We start from the raw sequence: 19,372 nt of genomic DNA, 5'->3' as shown, positions 1-19,372 counted from the left end.
CAGAAAGGATTAGCTTCAGGTTTAGAAAACTAATCACGCTCATAGTACTCTGCCACTGCACTGACCATGACTTATCTTGACAGCCAACCTGTGTATGTGTGTGTGTGTCAGTATGTGTTCGTCCCCGAGCGTCCAGGTTGCCATTTATACACTGGCAGCAGAGCCAACAGGTATGTGCAGAATCCCCTTATCTGTCCTACTGGTGACAGGAACGCAACATCAAACACTGGACTCTCTGCCTCGACTTAATAACATTCAAATCAAATTTACTTCTGTCCTCATGATGACAACCTCCTGTCATATTTGGATCATTTCAATCAAATCAACAATTCTACCCATCCCTCCACAGAATATTGTAGTGAAGTATTGTAGAAGTGGACACAATCAACCAAACAAATACAGGCAGTGGAAACTTTAAAAGCAGATTGAAAAGACGGGCTCATTTATTATTATTTAGCAGCCAGAGGGAATTTCACAATGACATGTAAAGTACATCTTTCATTTTCATTACAAGTGTGTCTGTCTTTGCCACATGTTCAATCTGATCGTCCCTGTGCCAGTGATGCAGACAGGTGGGTGAGCTGGAAGATGAGGATTCTGGGAAATGACTGAAGAACCAGGGATGAGGATGAAAAAAGGAACAGAAAGGTCTCAGTTAAACCAGGGTAGAGGAAGTGACTCAAAGTTTGGTTGTGTCTCACACATGAAGCACCAGGCTGTCTGCGTCTTCCCTTTGATGCTCCAGGTGTGTGATACCATCAAATTAGTCATCAGTCCCATTTCATTACGATGTTATTAATATTATCTCTGTTGAACCACATTACCCATAATCCACTTTATGTGACATTCAAGATCTGAAATGTAGAAATGTTTTATTCACAAGAATGTCCTGTTGAAGAAAATACAAATACTTGAAATACAGGAAGATAAAAGGCCATTTCACCGGCCTTTCCAACTTATTTTTAATGGTTTCTAGTTATGTGGATTGTTTTAGGTGGTTGTTTTAGGTTTAATGCTCTCACAACCCTTAAGAAATAAACCCTAACTATCTATATGACTGGATACTAGGGACATATGGGATTACATTATCATTTAAAGTAAAGAAAAAATATTTAAACTTCCATTTTTTAAGCTTTTGCTGTGCAGAAATAAACAGAAACACACAAATATTAAGGAAACTGCAGGTTGGATTAGAGCCACTCTTGTGTTTATTGGGTGCTCGGTATGTGGACTTTCCCCAATCTTATTGACGTGCATGGATGGGAAAAACACACATTTACCAGGCTGGACTATCATCATGCCAACAGAAACATTTTGTTCTTTTAACAAACAAACAAAAAATAAAAATACAGAACTTTTATTCACATATCAGTTGGTTGGACATTTCACTGTAATTGTTGATACTTGATTTTTGTCCTGTACATGCAAAAAACACATTTAAGTAAAAGTAAAAGTTAATACGATAATACTGTTTTCACTGGAAGATATGTACCTTAATTTAAACTGGAAACGTTTTATAAATAATAATAATAATAATAATACAGTGCACAACTTCCGTTGCAGCTACAGCAGCAGTTACTGGGCAGATTTACATACAGTGTTAGTCATGTTATTTGGTGTAGAGAAGCTGCAGCTGATCTTTCTTTAGGCGTGCTGAGACCAGAGGAAGCGATCACAGCGCTCAAGCATCGTCTGGATCATTGCTCTGAAACAGAAAACAAAAGAATAGAACTGTAATACCTACAAATGAAGTCCCTTCATATTACACCGATTATTTTTGATTTTAAACGACATTTCAGATTTCATTCACACATTTTGGTTCTGATGGATAATGTTTGGTTGATTTGTATTGAACTAGAAAGGTTCCCTCAGTAGAGGGTGTGTCTGCAGCAAACACTGCTGTAATGTTTGATTGAATGAATACAACCCACTATTGGCTAACCCCTCCCACAACAAAAACACTCATTTAAATCAATGCAGAGGTGCACACGATTGATTTCATTATCTCCTTGCGGAGATGATAACAACAGTTTGATGTGCAGTTGTGTTCTCATTGAAGTTTGGTAATTGGCACCCTGACCCACCTCTGCCTCTTCTCAGTGACTCTCAGAAGCTCACAGACCAGTTTGGAGTGTGGCGAAAGGACCAACTGCACTCCACACTCCTCCAGGACGGCCATGGCGCGGTCGGGCCCGGCTGTTCGGGCCAGCATCAGGGTCAGGTTCTCTGGGCTGATCTTTCCACCACAATCTGCCGAGCCGTTGGACCAGCTGCTCCCATTCACACCTGTGACCTGCTCTGAGTCGACCTCACTGCTGCATTGCTGAGATAACTGGATCAAGAGCTTCCACTCTTCCAAGGTCTGAGGCACAACACCTGGAAACCAACAAAGGGACAGTACAGAGACTATGATGGTGTGTTTTTTTCTTTTTGGCAAACATGTTTAAAACCAGTGTCATTTAGTTTGATTGTGTTCCATTCGGGTGATTCAGGCCACTCCAGTGAGTGCAGACAGCGTCACTAAGGTAAATCATTATCATGGAATGTTACTGATGTTTATCTACACGCCGAGTGTAAAAAAAGGATGAACCATTGTTTGGACTAAGCAGTGCACCGTGGATTTCAATGCCGTACATATGTCATTTTTTAGTATTTGCCTCAGTAACACCTGACACACATTACACAAGAGATTTAAACTCTGCTTCTGTCTGAAAGTTTTACCATCAGCTTCCTCCATCAGACTGATGTCATCCAGCCGACAGATGGTGGCGAACGCTTCTTTGCGACACCGCAGCTCACAGCAGAGGTAGATGTAGCCCGTCCAATATCTGCACACACACAATATCCAGATGTAAACTCACAAACAGAAACAGTTAAAAAAACAAAAACATTTGAGTCAGACAAAATTAGAAGTACCCGTGACTGCGGCAAGTTTCTGCCATCTTCTGCTTGGAGGACAGGTCAGCAGGAAGATGAATCAGGAGAGACAGGAGGCGCCCATAACCCCAACTGAAACAATGAGAATGCCACCTGCAGCAGGAGTCACACGAATTCACAGTTACAGTTATTCTTATACTTTACTTTCACAGTATTATTTGACCTCGTTGTGGCCAAATAGAATCCAGAGGTGAAATGTACCCATGATAGTATCTTAGTTCACATCTATTAAGACATACTTTGAGTTTTATAACCTCAAACTAAATAAATTAAAAAGGATCATCAATCTCATTTTGCATTTTCCCCCACACCAACAGGAGCAGACCTGGGCTGTCCATCAGAGCTCAGCGTATCACAGCGTTGAGGGGCATCGTGGGTAAGTGCCAGCTCCAGCCAATCCTGTCTCAGGGATTCTGGTTCAAGAAGGGACTGCAAAAATGACAACCTAGAGGAAGAATGAAGAATGTAAAAATCAGCACCACGAGGAGTTCAAAGAATCTTTCTGTCCTTGACAAATAGATGAAATTAAGGATGTACCTGTGCTCCTCAGTTTGTGATTGGATCAGATTATCCAGGTACGCCAGGAAGTGGCTTTGTTGAGCCATGGTCATTACATCAGCAGGAGTTATCGTAGGATAGAACTGTGTAAATGAGCGTACAGCCGCCTCGCCGTGCTTCTGATACAGCCTGGATAATAACATAGTAAACTCACTTCACAAGGTCCAACCACAACTGTGATATCAGTATACTGACCGTGTTAGAAAGAAACGCGTGTACTGACCTGTGTAAGTGAGCGAGGAGGGGAGGGGCACTCCAGGGCTGCAGCTCTCTCAGACTGCGCAGTGATCTCAGTAAATCACCTCTCTGAATAACCTCCACCACCTTACTGGACTGAGTGAGACCTACAGAGAACGACAAGAGTTGATCTTTCAAATCATTTGAAAACAAGTAGAGTATCAGAGATGCACGGACCTCTGATTAAAATTACAGTTACAAGATGAGATGCAAGTATTTATGTTGGATACTTGAAATTTGAAATCTGAAAATAAAATACAGGAAAAAAAAAAGACGAGAACAGAGATTTAAGGAGAAGCTTCTGACCTAGCATGGCCTCGATGAAGGAGCTCTGCACCTCCGGCTGATCCTGATAACACAGCAGACACATTCTCCTCACACGCTCGTGGTCCAGCAGAAAGAAGTAAGGGCGCAGGAAAGTTGTGCAACCCAATACTTTATTCTCCTGGTTTATAAAGCAGCTCATCTCTGTGTATAATGTTGCCAGCTGGGTGAGATTAGCCAGTAGATCCGATGGTACAGGTTTGGGAGACTCAACTCGGACAGGGTCTGGAGGGCTCCCATTTGAAACGTCCGGCTTCTTCTCAGTGGAGTCACACTGGTCCTCTCTCTCTTCCAGCTCACGAGACTCTTCTCTCTTCTCCTCTGCGATGCTCTCTGTTGGTTCTCCTGACGAGAACAAAGACTCCTCTTGTTGCTCTGAGCAGGAGTTTAGATAATCCCACCTCTCCTTTCCTGGTTCATCCACATTTGAATCACCCGCAGCAGCTGACCTGTGCTCTACAGGTCCGAGTATTCGCTCCAGCACCACCAGCCAGTCCTGCAGAGTTTCTCCCAGGCAGAATGGATCCAGGAGCACCAAAGGATCTTGGATCTGGGAGCTGATGTTGGGAAAATGTAAGGTGTAAATATAAGTTCAGCTCCTATAGGCAGTGAAATCTTGCGGTCAGGATTCTATCAAAACGGTGCACAGCACTTACATAGCTCGCTCTGTCGCTGATCGAAGTTCCTGCATGTCGGACTCTGAGTTTGGCATTTCATCATAAACTCTGTGGCGACAAATATAATTCACTTTTATCTGATTTACTTTTAATAGTCTATTCAAAACAAGATATTAGCCCAAAATCTGTTGACAGTAAAAAAGGGGTTTTAGTCCACTTACTCATTGTCCATTTCCTCCGAGTAGGAAGCTGAGGCTGACATTTCCGAATGTCCGCTGTCCCTGAATTCAGGCCGTTGCCAGAGCTCAGAGTTCATCTGGAGGGTGTTGATCTTCTCTGTTGTCTTCTTAACAAAACTAGAAACACTGAGAAAAACAAAAATCGAAAAACCCAATGATATCACTTTAGATCTAACAACCTGAAAAGGCAAACAGATCCATTAACATATGACAAATGACTGAATGTGACGATTGGAAATGAAACCTGCCACATGCGTCTACACAGATGAACAATGTGAACCCATGGTAAAAAATAGATGTAGCTCTTCAGTGGAAAGGGGAAGTAAGCCGTCTAAAAGCACAGCTGCTCTTGAATAATTATAGTTACTGTAGGAGTTTCAATCTTCATCGAGACAAAAGAAGCACAATCCACAGGTAATCTAATCTGTGTTGAATAAAACTCAAAGCTATCTAAGATGACAGCGTCATGCCTGTATGGCTGCTGCGACACATTCTTGTATTGTCCTCTATGTCTCTGGATGTTCACCTGTCTTTGACAGCCTGCAGAGCGATGCGGGGGGGTTTGGGACGGAATGAGAGGGGGAGGTGGAACGGCAGGCCTTGCTCAGATCGCTCAGCCTCCACACGCTCACTGCTCTGTGGATCTGAATAAAGATGGGGGCAAGAGCCAGAGGACAAACACAGATGGATGGAGTACTGGAGGGGAATGATGAAAGGCAGAGGACATAATGCAAGCAGATGGAGCAAAGGTGCCAGACACCACTATCACTAAATTAAATGCTGCACGATGCAAAAAAAAGCAGAACCAAAATGGTGATTATACGTGCGATACAATGAAAAAGACAAGAAACTTGACATTAACAGCGGGACAAAGAGATAATTGTGATCGTAACACATGTCAGAGTGATCATTCAGCTCTCACAGCAAATCCACTGATACAGCACTGCAACTTTATGGATTAAAGGATTTTATGTTTTTCAAATCAAAAACTAATTTTAATGCCAAACATACAAGACAGTGTCAGAAGCAGGTACATGTGATCAGCATGACAACAGAGACAAAGATTAAGAGGAGTATATGAAGAGTCAAGTTATTGTCACATGTATAGATGCATCCTCTTCATGTTTTGTTTTTGATTGGTCAGGTATTTTAATAGAGTGCGAGATATGAAATAGAAAATAACGTCACTCTCTCTTCACACTGAACTCAGAAGAGGCAGAAAAGGAGTTTGTTCCTGATACACACACACACACACACACACACACACACACACACACACACACACAAAGCAAGGAGTGAAGAAAGAAACAACAGCGTGTTTGAATATTTTCTTGTTTGTATATTTCGGCTTTAGTTGTTGTTTTAGCATTGGTGCAGTTTTAGCATTTTGGGGTTTCATTTGTTCGTCTGCAGATTAAACAAAAAAAATGTGTTTTTAAGAAGAAGATAGTACTAAACAGGTGTTGATTTTCATTATTATTTGTGTAAATTAGTTCATATGCAAAAATATCCTAATAATTCAGCCTTTCTGCAGACATTCCTTCTCTGTGATGTCTTAACAAATTAACGTATTATTAAAGTCTCACCCTATTAAAATTGATTCCATCTGGTAATTATAATGTAATATTAATACCACTTCTAGTTGTTACTATAAGTAATCAATATATTAACATCACACATATGTTTATTCATCAAATGTAAATTAGTCCTTCCAAAAAATTGGGAATATAATTTTGTATGTTTGAATTGCAGTAATTTTAAAGAACAGCATTTGTTCATTTAACAGCTAACAATCTCTTACCAGGATCCACCGGATCGTCATCCTGCACAAAGCTGAACTCTTTGAGCCGCTCCTCCTCTGACATGGACTGATTGATGAGGGAGCTCGTCTCCTCATCCGACTGACTTCCTCTGCGGCTGATCACACGATAGATTCCACAGTCGAGGACGTTGAAGCTCTCCTTGATGACGATATGTCCGATATCAGTACACACTCTTTTGTTACAATACGGATTTACAGAAGCGGTGTGCTTAAGTTACAACGGGCTCATAGAATCATAAATGTATTGAATGACCAGTATTCAAAGCGCCATGTATTTATCTCCAGAAAGTTACTTAAACCTACATGTGAGGAGATGCTACTTCTTCGGCTGCTGGAGGCGGAGTCCAAAGGCTCCAGTTTAGTGATGACGTCCTCCAGCTGGCCGGTCAGATCCAGGTGCGTGCTGGAGCTGAGCTGGGACCTGAGATGTTCGAGGCGGTCGATGGGAATAGCTTTCCTGGCCTGAATTAAACAGGAATGATGAGCAAGGCTCAACACAGAGGAGCTCCTACTAAGATCATGAGACATCTAGTTAAGATTCCTGATTTCTAAAACACTTGATTTACTTCAAACTAGAAATGTTTAACACAAACTACTATGGTCAATAACATCAGGCTATGTACCTGCTGTGTTAAGAAGATCATGATGTTAGGTACTGAGATAATCACTATGTAATGAAACTATTATACTGTTAGCAGGAGCCATATATAGCTCTTGCACATTTTATGGTTTGGTCATTCAGGGTGAAACATCTCAGGATCACAGGTATATGATGTGCTTTATCCTTAAAAAAAACCAGGAAGTCAGAAATTCACACGAATATCTCAGCCCAGATAAGTCCGGTACCACAGAGACGAGGCCAGTTAGCGAGGCAGTGGCCATCTTACCCTGCTGGTGGTGATTGTGTGCTGGAACATGCAGCAGACCAGAGCAGCTAGAGGCCAGGACTCCCTCCGGAGCAGACGCTCAACACAGCGCTCAGCAGATAACAGGGAGAGGTGGGACAGACGTCCACTGCCGTGGAGACAGAAGAGCTCGTTGCGGTAGACCGCGATGTCAACCAAGTCTGCAAAGCCACAGAGCCGGTTTGGATCAACTTACAGTAAATCAAACAGGAACAAAAGGGCTGTATGAGCAATGATAAAATGGTTAAATATTATGACCCTTTCCATTGCATTATTGTTGACTAGTGGTCCTATATCAACATATTTACAGCTTGTGTGCGTTTGTGAATAAAATGTTTGCTTAAGTACTCCAAAGGACCGCTTTAGGAGGAAGCAGCACAAACACACCTTTGACTTCAGTCCACAGAAGCACTTGTCCGTTCTGAGGTGTGAAGATATAAATAGCTGAATCAGTCCAGGTCAGCAAGTTTTGGTCTCTACACATCAAAATAGAGAGTGTACAGTTAGTCAAGAAACAGGCCCGCTTGCAGATGTTATATAAAAATGAAGGGATGCTCTTTTTTGATTGATGTTGTCTTTTGCAAACAAAATATTAGCCTTTTATTCAACAATGTGCATATGATTAATATAGTGATTGACGCGCCTAAAAACTCAGATAATAAGATGTAGATTATTACTAACATTACCCAAAATAAAGCAGTTTCTGGAAGGTGATTGACTGGGGGCTCTTCGGCACTGGGTTGTAATGTTGTGGCTCATCTCTGCAGGTAACAGAAGAAAAAAAAAGACTAATTAGGAGTTTGGCCTTTTAAAGACGACTATTTAAAAGTGGGAACAATCAGTACCTGTAAGTGATGAGAGGCAGAGGAGGACAGGCCAGTGGCTGTTTGAACTGATGGGTGCTCAGAACCTCACCATTGAAACTGGCCTCCCATATTCGAGACCCCGGCCGGGCAGAGTACAGCAGGGGGGGCTGACCAACTAATAATCCCCTGTTCTGAGGGAAGAAACATGCTCCATACTCCCCATCACGCTCCTTATTTCCAACACGCCAGAACTTTTCCCTGAAGGCAGGTAGAGAGGGAAAAATACACCACTGCTGAGAGTAGTCCAGGGAACATTTTGATTTAATTACAGTTTTCTTCTTTCATTAATTACGAGTACAAATGACACAGATAATTCATATCTTACACGAAATTAGTCTTAGCTTTTGAATAGGAAAATATATAACAATACTTCTTTAGCAGGGACAATATTTACTAGTATGGGGGGGGGGGGCATTCATCCGCAATGAGAGAGTCTCCCCCTATAGAGACGCAGCCAGCTAGTACTCACCTCTCTGTGTCACAGAGGTAGCAGCGGCTCAGGGAAGATATCAGCAGGCGACCATCTTGGTACCCAAGCTGAACCACTCTGGAGTCCACAGTGGTGACGGTCTGAACGGGGAAGATAACGAATGATGACCCCTAGACACAAAGAAAACAATATCAAATATGCAGTAATTACTAAAAAGCCAAAAATCCATATACATACTGTGTATATATACACATTATTATTTAGGAAACAAACTATCTCCACTTTGAATCAGCAGTCACTACCTTGCCCATCTTGGAGGATCCTGCACGGAGGAAGGACACCTTGCCTCCCGTGTCCCCGACGAAAACTCTGAGCGTGCTGGTGTCCCAGCAGAGTGCAGTGATGGCCTGACCTCTGTGCTCCCAGGACACACTCACTCTCTCCGGACGACCCCGCCGCTCCAGCTGCAGCTCCCACACCACCACCAGACCCTGACTGGAGCACAGACAACAATGTGAACACACGGGCAACAAAACCGAACACATAGTTAGACTTCTTCACTTATTGGAGAGACTCTAACCTTGTTGCAACAGCGATAAAGTCTTCATCATGAGGGCAACAAGCCACCTGAGCGATAGATCCCTCCTGAAAAAGAGTGCATGATGGGTGTCCCTTACTATGTGCAGCTTTATTGGTGGATAGAAGACCACAATAGTCACATGTTACCTTGTGAGTGAGGATGAGCCTTTGCTTCCAGCCCTCCTTCTGGATCAGGTGCAACCCTCCTGCTGATGTTCCTAAAGCGAGCCACTTCCTTGACACTGCCAAACAGGTACACTGCAACACAGAGAACACAGTATTTAATCATCTGTTCACGTAGCTATACCATTCTTTGGTTTAATCCATTTTTGAATGTGCAGACCCAATAACTGTTCATCGTAACACAATGTCAGTATTTTTTTCACTCTGAAGTACTTTAAGACATTAGATAATAAGCTACTATAAATCATCCATGTGTGATTCAATTACAAGGCCGACTCCGTCATGTGATGGTGAAACCTACCTTGAGCCGGCCCGAGTCCAAACGGAGAGCAGACAGAAGTGGATCGAGGCAGTCAAACTCTGCCAGTATGTGACTGTGGTTCTCTGGCACGACTGGTATCAGAGGCATGTTGACTGGTGATCCTCTACAACTGAGAGAGAAACGGCATTCAGCAACGTTAAGACGTCAAGAGTCCCTGCTCTGCTTCCTCACATACTACAGCCCTCAGCCGCGTGGCATCACATGACTTTCAGTAGTTCACCTACCCTCTCGAATTGACCAGTCATGACTTCACTTTACATTCCACTCTGGTTAAAAAAATAAACATGTTATCATCTCCAGTGTACCATTCGGGTTTTTAAATGCCTCTTGTCCTAGAGCGGCCATTTCATTTATCCAGAAAGACCTTTTCGACAGGACCGGAGGACACCATTCAGCTCAAAATGCAGCGTGTAGTTTGTCTTTGATTTGCTTGTTTTGGTTTTAGGTGAACGTATGAGGAAGCAGAAGCAAAACTAAGCAGATCATTAGAATAATCAGATAAGGCTGGCAAAATACATCAATGTGTGTGTGCAACAAAAATGTTTTAAAACTAAATGACGGATCATAATTGATCCTGAGCTTTAAAGTAGTTGACACAAGTATCTCAAAAGAAGTAACAGTCAACTCTGACCTCTCCCTCTATTTGTTAACACTCTACTGCAACAGGAACATTTACACAGCTGAATTGTCCTGCTGAAGAGACCTAGGGCACACATGCACATGGGAAGGCACTCATAAGGCTGTTTATTGCAAATGATTGTGCTTGAATTTTGCTCTCTGACAAACAAAATTGCCCTTAATCACATTATGACATGTTGAACCTGAGGATCTCTACTGATCATCTCTGTCAGAGCCCTCAGGTTTAACATGTAGTTGTAATCTCTATGGTTGTAATGTGGTGAGGAAGTATTCAGATCCCCTACTTAAGAGTGAAAGTAGAAGTAATCAACTTTTTACAACTGTAGCATTTGTACAGTGTAAGCATCACATTGAAAAAAAACGATCAAGTATCAAAAGTAATCAATACAGGAAACCCACTTATGCGAGGGTTAAACCATTTAATGAGCGTTTTATTGTTTTAGTTAGCAGATCTAAGTGAAGCTTTTTTAAATCTTATTTTTCATACTGTTGGAGTGTAAACCATATTTTAGAAACTCATTGCGAGTTTTCTATATGTAAAATTGTATCACGTTAAAGTGACTCGATCTGTCAAAATACATGAGTAAAATGTACAATACGTCAGTCAGAATTAGTTGGTGGAGTCGAGTAAAAGTACAAAGTGGCACGACATGGAAATACCCAGTGAAAGTACCTAATACATATTCTACATGACTCTACTACATACAGTACGTGAGTGGCGTTAAAAGTACTAAAACTGTCTCTCGTGCTTAGCCTTTAAGGCCCTTTCATGGTTATAGTTTTAGTTGATAATACATATTAACATCAGTAATATTAAGTTTCTACAGCTAAAAGGGGCGATTCAATCAGTCTGCATCACGAGACCCGTCAGCTGACACTGATGCTCGCGTTTCTATCAAAACTACAGCTCAGAAACCTTTAAAGACAATAGTAGCAGGGCATGGGTATGCTAAATATATGTTACGGTAATTCAAATTATGGACTGAAGTTCAGTGCGCCTCTGTGCCACTATGTTTACAATAACACGTTAGCAATGCTAGCTAGCTAAGACAGCGGTGTTTTCATTGACCTTTTAGCCGTTAAAACTCACCAAATGGTCGCGTGACACTTACCGACTACAAATCCACACCCAACCGTTGGTTTACATCGCTGGTTTCCTTCACTTATATTTGTGGAGAAACTCTGCCGTCCGTCTCACGCCGTCTCTGACGGGCAGCTAGCCGAGCTGTCACGGCTCCACTCAGCTGACGTGAGGACACTTCCTGGATGAATGCCTGACTTTGACGCGACACATATCGTCCATATTCTCCAAAGCAGCTACGCATTTAGAAGAGGCAACATCCGACGCTTCTCTTGTAGTTTATAAAGCACCACGGCAGAAAAACTATCGCTAAAACCTGAAATAAAAACCCAATTCATGGACTTAATGAAATACTGAAGTTTCAAAAAGAAAGTGGCATGAACAAAAAGCTCACTTTAATGCAGTGACATTTTCGTCTTCAGTGCAAACAAAAAGGTGCAGACATTACAAACCAGTGACAGTGTGATTTGAGGCACACACACATACACTAATGCACTCGGTGCGACATGTCTTTACAGTATTGCTATATTCACGTCACCTTTTTGCTTCGGATTTTCTGGAACTTTGTTCCTACGAAATCGACCCGGGGCTCAGAGGGGCTCCTTATAGGGCCGAGCTCTGTTTCTCTGCTCTGCAAACTGATGAAACGCATGTTGGCAACCCTCTGCTTGCATTTCACACTTCAGCCTGTCGTTCAGAGGGCCTTTCCGAATTTCCATTTGAAATTTGGTCATATTACACCATTTTAAAAAGTCCCCTTTAACCATTATCGGCACCATTCTCTCAACCGTTGAGAAAACACAAACAAAAGAGAAAGAAACAAATGATAGATATCTGTGACCGAGATGTCGGTTGAACAGTTTGGGATGTAGCAGCGTTCATCTACATCCTCATCAAACCCGTGTGAGTCTCGTCCCATCAGGCTGTGATCTGTGGTCTCTTCTCTTAGTAGAGAACCCTCTCAGGTCACTTGTCCATATCCTGTGATCTCTTCATTGTCCTCTCTTTGACAAAACACCGGACCTCAGGTTTTCCTCAACATGCGACGGGTTTGCCAGACGTGGAACTTGCTATAAGCTGTCTGCAGCATCTCCTCCAAATGCCCTGTGAGCTGTGGGGGAGTGAAAGACGTTAATACAAGGCCCACCGGGTACAAGACACCGAGTCATCATTTACAGCTCAGAGACTTACATTTGTACTCAAGTACTGACGCTGAATCTTCTCCTGAAAAGGACAAAGCTTGGTCATCTGGAATCTCTCGAGGTTCGACTTCATTTTCATCACCTATATATATATATATATATATATATATAAAAAAAAAAAAAAAAAACTATGAGGTGATGACAACAAATCTGAAGGAAAAAAACACATCAGGAAAATCTGGTAAAAGAAACCTTCCTGCTTTCTATGAAGAGAGACTGGCCCCTGTAGTGTTGGTGAGGAACTATACATCAGCTATATACTATACTATAAGTTATTATACTGCTTAGTGACAGCCACTTTGGTTATCTATAAATTAATGTAAATTAATTAATACACAAAACACTGGGATTAGTGTCGGAAAGTTTTGCTGACATCTACTTTGATTCAATGTTGTAAAACAATAAAACAAGACAGAATCCAAGGGGCTTGAATACTTTGATCAGCATTATGTTTTGTATTATGAATTTACTCTCTGTTACCTACATTGTTATGGGCAACCGTGCTTTATATTCCTTTAAACCACACATAAATGTGAATAATTCAATTTGTATGTGCTATTAGTGCCAATATTGTGTTGTTGTTGCTAAAGTCATTGGTGGTCAAGACAGGGAAGGAGGGAATACATTTCTGTGTGGGACAATAACAATGTGACATCCTTTCAATAAAGTTATTATCAGTCACCTTCTCCTCCAAAAATGGTGTGTTTACAGGAAAACAGGACCAGAAGTGTCTCAGCAACTCTCCAGCAGCTGCATGAAGATGCCTCAACTCTCCTTGAACCTCAGAAGGTACCATCTCTGAAAAGAAAAGAGAAACAAATACAAAATAAAGTACTGCTAGTTTAAATGAACATCTGTCACGATTGGTTCCGGTTTAAGCAAATGAAGAGATTAGAATCCCTCCATCTCTACAGAACGCCCAGACACAGTCTTATGGAATCAAACACACTACAGATGTGCTACACTCACCCACTGATCACCCACGTTCACCATATGTAGTAATAATGATATTTAACAGTTGTACGACACACTTACGATTTATGGCTTGCTGAGTTGCTGCCTGCATGAGGATGCCACCTGAAGAAAGTGCTGCAATGGCAGAACTAGCGGTTGTGTTGGACAACACCTGCAGAGAGTATTTCTGTGTTTAACACTTTGAAGGCACCATTCATAGTTGTTTTTACATATTCTTTGACTTTTTAGGAAAACTGAAAATCTGGATTATTTTTAAAAACAGTTTGCTATATTTCTTAAATTGTCATGATGGAGTGAGAATCAGCAGATCCTAATTTGTCACAGTCTGAATCATCTTTGAGTTCTCCTGATGGCACCGCGTCTCAAGAAAACAACCAATCAGAGCCGAGGAGTCACGAACAAAATGTCAATCAATGCTGTAGCTTTAAAGAAGTGGGAAACCTGCAGGTATCTGACTGGAGGACCAGCCGTCCTGATCTCAACCTGAGGACTTGTGAGCCGTGAATGAATAGAGAAAACTCAGTGATTGTTGATTCACAACAACGGCTGTGTGTTCTGTGGGATCTAACCTGAGTGAGGTTGGGTTTGTAATTGACCATCTCGTGCCGGATGTAGTTGACAGAGTTGATGATATCCTGGCTTGTCGTATACTGTTGGGACTGAAGTGGCACTGGACCATGAGCATACCTTATAAATAAAAAGAGGGAGAGAGAAGCATTATATTAAAACACGTCACCCTGAATTCAGCTGTTTAAAAGCATAAAGTTGGGGCTGCAAAACAATTCATATATTCACTTTATGTGCTGAAGAGACATTCCGGTTTATAACCACTGGCAGGAACTTTAACACAGTGGAAGCAATAAATCTAACCTGTAAAATAAAATATCTATTTTGAATCAGTTCAAAGTGCACAGTTGATTGCTGAAACCTCAAAATGTCTTATGAGATAGAGGCTTGGCTGGAGCAACTTATCAATTGATTTTTTTAGTCTCTCTTTCGTTGATCGATAGAAAATTGATAACAAAATTGATTTTGAACTGCTTCTTTCAAAGTCAATTATGAAATAAAAAGACAAAAATATGTACAAAATCGATTTTCTTTTTTCTGTTTCATATATTATAAATTGAATACTAACTTTTGTGACAGTTTGTCAAACAACATAAACAGTTTCTAAAAATGAACCGCCTGTAAATGTATAATTTTAAAAGGTGTTAGATGAATCGCTGCCATTCAGAGTCAACAATTTGAAGTCACCCTCTACGGAACAAAGAATACAAACTGTACCTGTCGGACTTCTTGAGGTTTAACGCGACTGTTTTCAGTCTGTTTTCCGTTTGCAGATCTTCATATTCTATGGCTTCTTGTAATTTAACCTAAGGAAGTTTGCCAACAGAAAAAAAGTGACGCAGTCTGTTACAGAGTAACACATTTTGAAAACGTCTGTTGAAGCTGCAGAGCCATCGTCACCTTCTTTACAGGAGGCTGGAAGAAGTCAGAATCCCTCGAGTTTCCATCTGTACTGCTCGTCTCACTGGCTTGGTCAGCTGGTGTTTCCCTTTAAAACTGACACAGTTAGCAAGACAAATTAAGAGATTAAGCAAGTTATACTTTTTCTAAAGCTATTTCTTTACCCCTTCCGTGAGCCGGCTGCCAGCACCATGGCACTGTGATGGTTGAAGCGCTTGATGATGGCAGAGTTGCTGCTCTCCTTCACCGTCCGGTTCGAATTGGAAGTTGAGGGAAATGTTGTACAAACTCCGTAACCCTGCGTCACAAAAACACCAAGTCTTGAGGTCCAAGGAGAAAGACGGAAAAGAAAGCTGTGCAAGTAAATAACGTTTGAGTGGTATGACGTCGCTGTGATTGGCTAATCATTAAAACTCACCTCGTCTAATGATTTATCCTCCAACGACAGGAGGTCCACCAAAGGATTCTTCACTCCTTGAACCACCATAGACCTTAACCCTGCATGGGACAGATTTAAAAACATATGAAAACAGATTTGTGGCTTAGCGGTTTACTGACATCGCTAGAAAATGGGAGATTTGCATGTGAAAACGCTTTAAAGCTCCTACCCTGGTCGTCCTGCTTGGCACACTCGGAGAAGATATCCTGTGTTCCTGTGTTGATGCGGTCTCTGTGAAAATAATGGGACTGGAAAAAGCGGGTCCAGAACTCCTTCTCCGTCAGGTTATGAGGCACATTTTCACAATACTTCTGTTTCACTGCAAGTACAATGTAAGTCGACATGAATATATTGTAATGTATTTGCACTAGCTGCATATTTAGGATCAGTGACTGAGGTGACCAGGAATGCACTGAACTGTATATCTAAAGAGGTAACAGCTGATGTCACAAAACAATTTTTCCTCTCTGGCAGTGAAATCACTTTTGTATTTCTTAGTTGAAATACAAATCTGAGCTTGCAGCAGCCTTTTTCTGGTCCATCAATACTTTTGCATCTGATAATATAACTAAGTTTGCTAACATAAAGGATCAGTGTGTAAGATTTAGTGGCATCTAGTGATGAGGTGGCAGGTTGCATCCAACTGAATACTCCTCCACTCAGCCCTCCCTTTCCAAGCGTGTCACTGAACTACGGTGGCCTAGAGGTATCATTAGGATATCATTTCTACTAGGAGCTACTTTAATCGATAGTCTTATCATTTATTTTTCATGACTTAATAACTGCTTGCAATATTGGCTTTTTACTTGCAAATGTTTTATTAAACAGTAACATTAACGAGCGTAGTTGTCACTAACTCGAGTATTCTTCACGTCACCTGGTTCACCTCGGCCTCTCTGCTCCGTGTGTGTGTGTGTGTGTGTGTGTTGGAGGAGCTCAGCCCCGACCCAGAGAGCAGAGGAAATGCATGCTGCAGCGAGATATTAAATTACACCAAAACATTAAAAAGAAGCGGTAACTTCGTAGCTTATCCATACTCCGGATTTATAATTCAGAATTCAGCAGTGGGGTCCACTTTAATACCAGGTTTTGGTACCCATTCCTCCCTTCAGGTAACATGAAAACACAAAAGGCTCTCGCTCGAGCCAGTGCTTGGTTTGTCCCTTCTGGGCTGCTGTAGAAACATGGCGAACTCTGTGGAAGACGCCCCTCTAACTATGTAGATATGAATGACTCTTTCTCAGCAAACATAACGATTCTTAGTTTGAGGTCATTGTACACTAATGAAAACATAGTTCCAAATATCATATAACATTTCTGCCAAATAAATTCCCCTATATCCTCTACACTGTTCCTTTAAGATGTTATCGTTTACCTGTAGGGTATGTTCTGAAGATGGATTCAATAATGTCAGCAGTCAGATTATATCTCAGGCCATTGCAGCCATCTGTCTGAGGTCTAATGTCTGCCTGTAATGCACAAAAGTTACATTTAAAACCATGTTGTTACTGCGGAAGTTGTCAATGCTCAATCAATTGGGAAATTTAAGATAATATTTGTTTTCAAAATGTAAGGTCTAGTTGTGTCAGAGTTGATGTACTCACCAGAAAGGCTCCAGATATTCCGACTTCCTGTTTGTTGTTGGATAAAGACGAGTCTGCGTGGTTTGTGTCTCCTAACCGGTTAGCCCAGAATTCATCTGCACTGATCACCTGACTCACGACCAGATCTTTATACAACTGGAAAAGCACTGGATCTTCTTGAAGCATCCTACAGGAGAAAACACAATAACAATATTTTAAGAAGTAAATTATGAATGAATAGATTAATAGATTAGTAAATAATGAATGCCTAAGACCTTCATTGGTGATATCAAGAGGGAGGCGTTGATTTATAACTTCCTGTTAGGTATTGAATTACTGCAACACATCCAGGACCAGGAAAATACTTAATCATAGTATTAAAAAAAAGGAAATCCCAGAAAGTTTCTGAAGCAGTCTAATACAGCAGTCCTGCAATATTTCCTACCTCAAGAAGGTTTTAATATTCATTGTTGCCTTAACAACAGAATCTGTTGTCTTTAATGACATAGAATATTGCCAGACGTATCCTTTAAGGAGGATCTATTGAAACACCTCTGTCTCACCTGTTTTTCTCCTCCAGTTCCTTGTTGGCTTTCTTCTTGAACTTGGGCAGCAGCTGCTGCAGCAGCTCCTTGGCGGCATCTCTGTCTTTGAGTGCACTGCCGTCATTGGAAAAGTGGAATGTGGTACTCTCGCCAGTGTGAAGCACCAGCTGCAGCTGGATTTTGGATTTACCATCTGGGCTGATCTTCTGACCTGTACAGAGAACACATGAAGTGAAGCTTGAGGACATCCCCAACACATCGTTATTATAGCATTCATTGTAATAAGATGGTATCAAGTACTCACAGCGAATATCGGCGTACAAGTGGCTGACTGTGAAGCGGTCTTTACCCTCTGGTCCCCAGGCTATCCGTTCAGCCATCAGGTAAAGTGTGCCATCCTGCTTCCTCTGGCGAACCTTCTTCAGCACCAGCAGCACCTCCTCTGATAATGATGCCATGGCTCCAACTGAAACGAGTTATTCATCATTAATATTCATGTCCTGCACAGAGATACGGATCTAATCTAATTAATCTCACAGATAGAAGGATAAAGAACTGTGCTACCTCACTAACAAAGTATTTACCGCTATGACTAACCCACCTAGTCGTTACTTGACCTGCAGTAACAGTAACGCTACCATGACTTAGATATCAAGCACTTTGTATGAGATGCAAGCACGAACTATTTCAGCTGATTTCACTACAACGTCCTGAATAAATGTCGTGCGCTTTTCTGCCAGGTAACGTAATCCAACCCCATACTGATGTGTTGACGGTTTTATCATATTAATTTAGCTAACTAGCGTTACGTTAGCTAACGTTAACAATCAAGAAGAAGAAACCTGTCGGAGAAGTCCGCAATAAACTTACTTTAACGTTAATAAATCGATACTGCAACGGACACCTCGCTTTTCTTCAGCACATAATCTCAAACTAATGTATTCTTGAATATAAAAATAACTGAATGAGTTATTTCAAACGGAATTTTGACTACTCTAACAGCGAGCGTCCCGACTTCACCGCCGACATGACTGCCAGGCAGTGTTTCATTCAAAACGTTCCGATTGGAAAACGGGATAAAGAATCAGTTCCGTCAAAAAGTATATGCATTGAACAATTTAACCAATTCTACTAATATTAAAATAAAATAAACGATGATGTTAAACTTGTTTGAAAAAGCCTATTTTGGTAGAATTTGGTGCAATATAATTCGGCAAGCATAAATATTAGTCTTTATTAATGTTACATTTTAATATTATGCATTGTATTGCTTTTGTATTTAATTAATTCATATAGTATTAATACATTATTTTAATTTATTTATTTTTGCTTCCAAATGGTTGGACTCTGGCAGAAAAAAAGTTGGGGTAAATTTGGATAATATAAAATACTTGCAACTGATTCCAGGTAAATGTACTTCCT

General features: G+C 41.2%; 2 protein-coding genes across 2 annotated transcripts; both read right to left on the bottom strand.

Moving 5' to 3' along the window:
• Nucleotides 1-420: 420 nt before the first annotated feature.
• On the bottom strand, nucleotides 421-12,018 carry hps5 (HPS5 biogenesis of lysosomal organelles complex 2 subunit 2). Its single transcript, XM_031859620.1, has 23 exons — nucleotides 11,771-12,018; nucleotides 9,999-10,128; nucleotides 9,662-9,772; nucleotides 9,516-9,580; nucleotides 9,238-9,430; nucleotides 8,975-9,105; nucleotides 8,485-8,703; nucleotides 8,326-8,400; nucleotides 8,027-8,115; nucleotides 7,622-7,800; nucleotides 7,038-7,196; nucleotides 6,714-6,873; nucleotides 5,439-5,556; nucleotides 4,895-5,038; nucleotides 4,713-4,781; nucleotides 4,039-4,613; nucleotides 3,719-3,839; nucleotides 3,475-3,624; nucleotides 3,263-3,382; nucleotides 2,917-3,030; nucleotides 2,722-2,828; nucleotides 2,085-2,376; nucleotides 421-1,705 (listed from the first exon to the last, which is right to left on the bottom strand). The coding sequence occupies exons 2-23, from the start codon at nucleotides 10,104-10,106 to the stop codon at nucleotides 1,645-1,647; spliced, it is 3,360 nt and encodes a 1,119-aa protein (XP_031715480.1). The 5' UTR covers nucleotides 10,107-10,128; nucleotides 11,771-12,018; the 3' UTR covers nucleotides 421-1,644.
• Nucleotides 12,019-12,117: 99 nt separating this feature from the next.
• gtf2h1 (general transcription factor IIH, polypeptide 1) lies at nucleotides 12,118-18,990 on the bottom strand. The gene is made up of 15 exons (XM_031859864.1): nucleotides 18,821-18,990; nucleotides 18,255-18,416; nucleotides 17,969-18,161; nucleotides 17,427-17,592; nucleotides 17,198-17,291; nucleotides 15,992-16,141; nucleotides 15,802-15,881; nucleotides 15,548-15,681; nucleotides 15,384-15,471; nucleotides 15,201-15,289; nucleotides 14,486-14,603; nucleotides 13,977-14,067; nucleotides 13,624-13,739; nucleotides 12,931-13,023; nucleotides 12,118-12,850 (listed from the first exon to the last, which is right to left on the bottom strand). The coding sequence occupies exons 2-15, from the start codon at nucleotides 18,406-18,408 to the stop codon at nucleotides 12,764-12,766; spliced, it is 1,653 nt and encodes a 550-aa protein (XP_031715724.1). The 5' UTR covers nucleotides 18,409-18,416; nucleotides 18,821-18,990; the 3' UTR covers nucleotides 12,118-12,763.
• Nucleotides 18,991-19,372: the final 382 nt, after the last annotated feature.

Source organism: Anarrhichthys ocellatus, unplaced genomic scaffold (assembly GCF_004355925.1).
Source record: "Anarrhichthys ocellatus isolate YVR2014 unplaced genomic scaffold, GSC_Weel_1.0 scaffold2, whole genome shotgun sequence".
Taxonomy (NCBI): domain Eukaryota; kingdom Metazoa; phylum Chordata; class Actinopteri; order Perciformes; family Anarhichadidae; genus Anarrhichthys; species Anarrhichthys ocellatus.
This window is presented reverse-complemented; position numbering and strand designations above follow the sequence as displayed.